Source organism: Oncorhynchus masou, chromosome 9 (assembly GCF_036934945.1).
Source record: "Oncorhynchus masou masou isolate Uvic2021 chromosome 9, UVic_Omas_1.1, whole genome shotgun sequence".
Taxonomy (NCBI): domain Eukaryota; kingdom Metazoa; phylum Chordata; class Actinopteri; order Salmoniformes; family Salmonidae; genus Oncorhynchus; species Oncorhynchus masou.
In genome coordinates this window covers 4,652,906-4,660,997 of record NC_088220.1, presented here as the reverse complement: position 1 = coordinate 4,660,997, position 8,092 = coordinate 4,652,906, and the positions used below count along the sequence as shown (strand labels likewise).

Below are 8,092 nucleotides of genomic sequence, written 5' to 3'. Positions count from 1 at the left end.
CCCTACTAAGGGGGAGGGGAGACCATGGCCCTACTAAGGGGGAGGAGAGACCATGGCCCTAAGGGGGAGGAGAGACCATGGCCCTACTAAGGGGAGGAGAGACCATGGCCCTAAGGGGGAGGAGAGACCATGGCCCTACTAAGGGGGAGGGGAGACCATGGCCCTAAGGGGGAGGAGAGACCATCACCCTAAGGGGGAGGGGAGACCATGACCCGAAGGTCGATTTGTATTTGAGGGTTAGGTCATTTTTTAACATTAAACTAATACTGGATGCAAGGAGACAAAGAGAATGAAAAGATGGAAGAATACAGACATGTTTTATTGATTGGCTGGTTCTGATACCAAATACAGCTCCCCGATCAAAGATAGCAATTCTTTCGCTAAAAACATCTCTAGCGTGTACACAAATGAATACAGCAGTTTTTCGTTAGAATTGAATAATTATTTTAAAGCTCAGTGTGTGTAAAGCTTGAGAAGGCACTTGGTATACCACACTTTAATATAAAACAAATAGTAAAATACATATATATATATTTGTTAGTATTCTGTTATTATAATCCTATTGTTCTTGGAGCAGAGGTTGAATGAGTACATAGCAGAAGTGAACCAATCTCACTAGTCAGCGAACACAGTACATTACAAAATACTTAGCTTTCAAAACACACAGTCCTTTCAAACACACCCATTAAATAAATATACTGAACAAAAAATATGAACGTAACATGTAAAGTGTCCCAGGTTTCATGAGTTGAAATAAAATATCCCAGAAATGTTCCATACTCACAAAAAAGCTTATTTCTTTCAAATGTTGTGCACAAATTTGTTTACATCCCCATTTTTAGTCAGCATTTCTCCAATGCCGAGATAACCCATCCACCTGACCAGATGTGGCATATCAAGAAGCTGATTAAACAGCATGATTATTACACAGGTGCACCTTGTGCTGGGGACAAGAAAAGGCCACTCTAAAATGCCGTTTCGTCCCACAACACAATGGAGCATGTAATTGGCATGTTGACTGCAGGAACGTCTACCAGAGCTGTTGCCAGAGAATTGAATGTTAATTTCTCTACCATAAGCCGCCTCCAACATCGTTTTAGAGAATTTGGCAGTACGTCCAACCACCAGCCCCGGACCTCCACATCCGGGTTCTTCACCTGCAGGAACATTTGAGACCATCCACCCTGACAGCTGATGAAACTGAGGAGTATTTGTCTTAAATAAAGCCCTGGGCAGGGGCCCAAACAAGGCTGTGCCCCTGCCCAGTCCTGTGTAATCCATAGATTTAGGGCCTAATGAATTTATTTCAATTGACTGATTTCCTTCTATGAACTGGAATTCAGTAAAATCTTCAAAATTGTTGCATTTATATTTTTGTTCAGTATATTAAACCATTTAAATTTTTGTTCAGTGTACTTACTTACTTACTTACAGGTCTCTTGTGAGACATGAGGTCTATTCAATGTGTCGTTTGACATTATACAGATTGCGCGCTCTGAATGTAAATTTGTGGATTGAGCCGACATCATTTACCAGGAATGCAGTCTCAGCCCACGCGGGAACAATCACGCTGAACTTCCGGGATTTGGATTGAATAGACACCTTGACCATACAGTATTTGGTCCAATACATACAGTCACTTGTGTAGAATGACTACAAATCCCAGGACAACACAATGGACTACAAATCCCAGGACAACACAATGGACTACAAATCCCATGACAACACAACGACAACAAATCCCAGCACAACAAAACGACTGCAAATCCCAGGACAACAAAACGACTACAAATCCCAGGACAACAAAACGACTACAAATTCCTTCACAGAGTTGGGGTCAATTCCAACTGAATTTAGAACATTCTAGAATATAATTGGCTATGTGATTATTCTCCATTCAAGAGCCACAGTTTAAACTGGATTTGACTCCCAGCCCTGTAAACAGCGTTTCTTTCCATATACTGTACATTGATAGTGTTGCTTCAAAACGCTACTCCTTTTTTATGGTGTACTATTCTGATTTACATTACTCAATTAATAACATAGCTGATGTGAAGTGATGCATTCTGGGTCCCTGGGGTCAATATGGAGTGTCCGACAGTTTTTATAGTGACTAGTGCAATATGGCTGTGTCCCGAAGTGACTCCCTATTTCATTTATAGTGCACTAGTGTTTTTTACCAGAGCCCATACAAATGAGTGCACTATATAAGGAATAGGGTGCGCCATTTGGAACGTGCACAGAGAGTGTATTACAGTAAGTACAGTAACTAGTTTTACATGACTGAGTTCCTATTACCTTAAGTACTGCAGTAATGTTGCCCGTACATTACCTTAAGTATTGGAGTAAGGGTCCCCATTAAAATCACCGTAAGTACTGCAGTAAGGTTCCCCATTAAAATCACCTTAAGTACTGCAGTAAGGTTCCCCATTAAAATCACCTTAAGTACTGCAGTAAGGGTCCCCATTAAAATCACCGTAAGTACTGCAGTAAGGGACCCATTAAAATCACCTTAAGTACTGCAGTAACCAAAGGGTTGTCGAACGGACCAGAGACATTAAATGAGGATGGTGGTGCAGCGACAGTTAATGTAACATCTCAGAAAATGACACACTAAACGGTTGGTTCAACTTTAAAAAATATTTTAAAAAGGCCACTTAAAAGTGAAATGAACGAGGCTGAGATTAGACAGGGCCTGACATTTCACCAGACTAACAGGCCCAAACTCAGTTGACCATCGCACACTGGAGTGAAGGATGACCTGTGAACAACAGATGGTTAGCATCACAATCAGAGGGAAGAATGACATATATATAAATATATAATGGTGGTAATGGTCAACAACTATATATATATATATATATTCACTGACAATACATAGAGTTAGAGAAGCTAAGGCTTGAAATGACTCCGTTTGTAATAACACTACACTCAATACTAAAAATATGTCTCACTTCGTCATTCCATTCCATTTGATACTAGAGTAACCTGCTAGGAGTAACAACAGTAGAGAAACCAGGCGGTTAAGGTCAGAAAGGTTAACATGTACATTCCTTTAGCTCTTAGTGAAGGGAGCCAGTACAGAGTGCATTTGGAATGTCCAGGGATAGAAGTTGCAGGATGAGGTACAGCTGAATCTATCTGTAGCTGAGCGATAAGTGAGGATCTGATGCACTGATCCTGGTTTGCAGTGGAGTGGCGATTAAAGGTCTTCAGGGTTCAGAGAATGGTGAAGGTCTCCTGTCTGAACCACCTCTCTCCCTCTCAGACGGGAGCGAAGGCATGGCCTTTACACAGCGGCTTATCCTTCTTAGAGTAAAAGGTCTTTCCTTCCAGGTTGATCTGGCAGAACTGAGAGAGAGAGAGAGGGAGACGGAGGAGGGAGAAAGGCAAGGGGTTAGGTGAGAGAAGAAAGACAGCGAGCTGGAGACGGCGAGCTGGAGAGAGAGAGACAGCGAGCTAGAGAGAGAGAGCGACAGCGAGCTAGAGAGAGAGAGCGACAGCGAGCTAGAGAGAGAGAGCGACAGCGAGCTAGAGAGAGAGAGCGACAGCGAGCTAGAGAGAGAGAGCGACAGCGAGCTAGAAGAGAGAGCGACAGCGAGCTAGAGAGAGAGAGAGCGACAGCGATATACAGAGAGAGCGACAGCGAGCGAGAGAGAGAGAGCGACAGCGAGCGAGAGAGAGAGCGACAGCGAGCTAGAGAGAGAGCGACAGCGAGCTAGAGAGAGAGCGACAGCGAGCTAGAGAGAGAGCGACAGCGAGCTAGAGAGAGAGCGACAGCGAGCTAGAGAGAGAGCGACAGCGAGCTAGAGAGAGAGAGCGACAGCGAGCTAGAGAGAAGGCGACAGCGAGCTAGAGAGAGAGCGACAGCGAGCTAGAGAGAGAGCGACAGCGAGCTAGAGAGAGAGCGACAGCGAGCTAGAGAGAGAGCGACAGCGAGCTAGAGAGAGAGCGACAGCGAGCTAGAGAAGAGCGACAGCGAGCTAGAGAGAGAGCGACAGCGAGCTGGAGACGGCGAGCTGGAGACGGCGAGCTGGAGAGAGCGACAGCGAGCTAGAGAGAGAGAGCGACAGCGAGCTAGAGAGAGAGAGCGACAGCGAGCTAGAGAGAGAGAGCGACAGCTAGCTAGAGAGAGAGAGCGACAGCGAGCTAGAGAGAGAGAGCGACAGCGAGCTAGAGAGAGAGAGAGCGACAGCGATATACAGAGAGAGAGAGCGACAGCGAGCGAGAGAGAGAGAGCGACAGCGAGCGAGAGAGAGAGCGACAGCGAGCTAGAGAGAGAGCGACAGCGAGCTAGAGAGAGAGCGACAGCGAGCTAGAGAGAGAGCGACAGCGAGCTAGAGAGAGAGCGACAGCGAGCTAGAGAGAGAGCGACAGCGAGCTAGAGAGAGAGCGACAGCGAGCTAGAGAGAGAGCGACAGCGAGCTAGAGAGAGAGCGACAGCGAGCTAGAGAGAGCGACAGCGAGCTAGAGAGAGAGAGCGACAGCGAGCTAGAGAGAGAGAGCGAGCTAGAGAGAGAGAGCGACAGCGAGCTAGAGAGAGAGAAAGCGACAGCGAGCTAGAGAGAGAGAGAGCGACAGCGAGCTAGAGAGAGAGAGAGACGACAGCGATATACAGAGAGAGAGCGACAGCGAGCGAGAGAGAGCGACAGCGAGCTAGAGAGAGCGACAGCGAGCTAGAGAGAGAGCGACAGCGAGCTAGAGAGAGAGCGACAGCGAGCTAGAGAGAGAGCGACAGCTAGAGAGAGAGCGACAGCGAGCTAGAGAGAGAGCGACAGCGAGCTAGAGAGAGAGCGACAGCGAGCTAGGAGAGAGAGCGACAGCGAGCTGGAGACTGGAGACGGCGAGCTGGAGAGAGAGCGACAGCGAGCTAGAGAGAGAGAGCGACAGCGAGCTAGAGAGAGAGAGCGACAGCGAGCTAGAGAGAGAGAGCGACAGCGAGCTAGAGAGAGAGAGAGCGACAGCGATATACAGAGAGAGAGCGACAGCGAGCGAGAGAGAGAGAGCGACAGCGAGCGAGAGAGAGAGCGACAGCGAGCTAGAGAGAGAGCGACAGCGAGCTAGAGAGAGAGCGACAGCGAGCTAGAGAGAGAGCGACAGCGAGCTAGAGAGAGAGCGACAGCGAGCTAGAGAGAGAGCGACAGCGAGCTAGAGAGAGAGCGACAGCGAGCTAGAGAGAGAGCGACAGCGAGCTAGAGAGAGAGCGACAGCGAGCTAGAGAGAGAGCGAAGCGAGCTAGAGAGAGAAAGCGAGCTAGAGAGAGAGAGCGACAGCGAGCTAGAGAAGAGCGACAGCGAGCTAGAGAGAGAGAGAGAGAGCGACAGCGAGCTAGAGAGAGAGAGAGCGACAGCGAGCTAGAGAGAGAGAGAGCGACAGCGAGCTAGAGAGAGAAGAGCGACAGCGAGCTAGAGAGAGAGAGCGACAGCGAGCTAGAGAGAGAGAGAGCGACAGCGAGCTAGAGAGAGAGAGAGCGACAGCGAGCTAGGAGAGAGCGCGACAGCGAGCTAGAGAGAGCTAGCGACAGCGAGCTAGAGAGAGAGCGACAGCGAGCTAGAGAGAGAGCGACAGCGAGCTAGAGAGAGAGACAGCGAGCTAGAGAGAAGCGACAGCGAGCTAGAGAGAGAGCGACAGCGAGCTAGAGAGAGAGCGACAGCGAGCTAGAGAGAGCGACAGCGAGCTAGAGAGAGCGACAGCGAGCTAGAGAGAGAGAGCGACAGCGAGCTAGAGAGAGCGACAGCGAGCTAGAGAGAGAGAAAGCGACAGCGAGCTAGAGAGAGAGAGAGCGACAGCGAGCTAGAGAGAGAGAGAGCGACAGCGAGCTAGAGAGAGAGAGACGACAGCGAGCTAGAGAGAGAGCGACAGCGAGCTAGAGAGAGAGAGAGCGACAGCGAGCTAGAGAGAGAGCGCGACAGCGAGCTAGAGAGAGAGCGCGACAGCGAGCTAGAGAGAGAGCGCGACAGCGAGCTAGAGAGAGGGCGACAGCCAGCTAGAGAGAGAGGGCGACAGCCAGCTAGAGAGAGAGGGCGACAGCCAGCTAGAGAGAGAGGGCGACAGCCAGCTAGAGAGAGAGGGCGACAGCCAGCTAGAGAGAGAGGGCGACAGCCAGCTAGAGAGAGAGGGCGACAGCCAGCTAGAGAGAGAGGGCGACAGCGAGCTAGAGAGAGAGGGCGACAGCGAGCTAGAGAGAGAGGGCGACAGCGAGCTAGAGAGAGGGCGACAGCGAGCTAGAGAGAGAGGGCGACAGCGAGCTAGAGAGAGAGGCGACAGCGAGCTAGAGACAGCGAGCTAGAGAGAGGCGACAGCGAGCTAGAGAGAGAGGGCGACAGCGAGCTAGAGAGAGGGCGACAGCGAGCTAGAGAGAGGGCGACAGCGAGCTAGAGAGAGAGGGCGACAGCGAGCTAGAGAGAGGGCGACAGCGAGCTAGAGAGAGAGGCGACAGCGAGCTAGAGAGAGAGGGCGACAGCGAGCTAGAGAGAGAGGGCGACAGCGAGCTAGAGAGAGAGGGCGACAGCGAGCTAGAGAGAGAGGGCGACAGCGAGCTAGAGAGAGAGGGCGACAGCGAGCTAGAGAGAGAGGGCGACAGCGAGCTAGAGAGAGAGGGCGAAAGCGAGCAAGAGAGAGAGCGACAGCGAGCAGAGAGAGCGACAGCGATATACAGCGAGAGAGAGAGCGACAGCGAGCTAGAGAGAGCGACAGCGATATACAGAGAGAGAGAGAGCGACAGCGAGCTAGAGAGAGAGCGACAGCGAGCTAGAGAGAGAGCGACAGCGAGCTAGAGAGAGAGCGACAGCGAGCTAGAGAGAGAGCGACAGCGAGCTAGAGAGAGCGACAGCGAGCTAGAGAGAGCGACAGCGAGCTAGAGAGAGCGACAGCGAGCTAGAGAGAGAGCGACAGCGAGCTAGAGAGAGCGACAGCGAGCTAGAGAGAGAGCGACAGCGAGCTAGAGAGAGAGCGACAGCGAGCTAGAGAGAGAGCGACAGCGAGCTAGAGAGAGAGCGACAGCGAGCTAGAGAGAGAGCGACAGCGAGCTAGAGAGAGAGCGACAGCGAGCTAGAGAGAGAGCGACAGCGAGATAGAGAGAGAGGGCGACAGCGAGCTAGAGAGAGGGCGACAGCGAGCTAGAGAGAGAGAGGGCGACAGCGAGCTAGAGAGAGAGCGACAGCGAGCTAGAGAGAGCGACAGCGAGCTAGAGAGAGAGCGACAGCGAGCTAGAGAGAGAGAGACAGCGAGCTAGAGAGAGAGAGACAGCGAGCTAGAGAGAGAGAGACAGCGAGCTAGAGAGAGAGAGACAGCGAGATAGAGAGAGAGGGCGACAGCGAGCTAGAGAGAGAGGGCGACAGCGAGCGAGAGAGCGACAGCGATATACAGCGAGAGAGAGAGCGACAGCGATATAGAGAGAGAGAGAGCGACAGCGATATACAGAGAGAGAGAGAGCGACAGCGATATACAGAGAGAGAGAGAGCGACAGCGATATACAGAGAGAGAGAGCGACAGCGAGCTACAGAGAGAGAGAGAGCGACAGCGAGCTAGAGAGAGAGCGACAGCGAGCTAGAGAGAGAGCGACAGCGAGCTAGAGAGAGAGCGACAGCGAGCTAGAGAGAGAGCGACAGCGAGCTAGAGAGAGAGCGACAGCGAGCTAGAGAGAGAGCGACAGCGAGCTAGAGAGAGAGCGACAGCGAGATAGAGAGAGAGCGACAGCGAGATAGAGAGAGAGCGACAGCGATATACAGCGAGAGAGAGAGCGACAGCGATATACAGCGAGAGAGAGAGCGACAGCGATATACAGAGAGAGAGAGAGCGACAGCGAGCTAGAGAGAGAGCGACGGCGAGCTAGAGAGAGAGCGACAGCGAGCTAGAGAGAGAGCGACAGCGAGCTAGAGAGAGCGACAGCGAGCTAGAGAGAGAGCGACAGCGAGCTAGAGAGAGAGCGACAGCGAGATAGAGAGAGAGCGACAGCGAGCTAGAGAGAGAGCGACAGCGAGCTAGAGAGAGAGCGACAGCGAGCTAGAGAGAGAGCTAGAGAGAGAGCGACAGCGAGCTAGAGAGAGAGCGACAGCGAGCTAGAGAGAGAGCGACAGCGAGCTAGAGAGAG

At 51.5% G+C, this 8,092-nt stretch overlaps 1 protein-coding gene across 2 annotated transcripts in view; it reads right to left on the bottom strand.

Moving 5' to 3' along the window:
* Positions 1-300: 300 nt before the first annotated feature.
* Positions 301-8,092, bottom strand: part of LOC135545441 (PDZ and LIM domain protein 7-like) — a 105,304-nt gene continuing 97,512 nt past the window's right edge. For both annotated transcript variants that reach the window (XM_064973057.1, XM_064973058.1), the window contains exon 11: positions 301-3,351. In XM_064973057.1, coding sequence (XP_064829129.1) covers positions 3,265-3,351 — 87 coding nt within the window. In that variant the 3' untranslated portion in view covers positions 301-3,264. The remainder of the gene's footprint in view (positions 3,352-8,092) is intronic.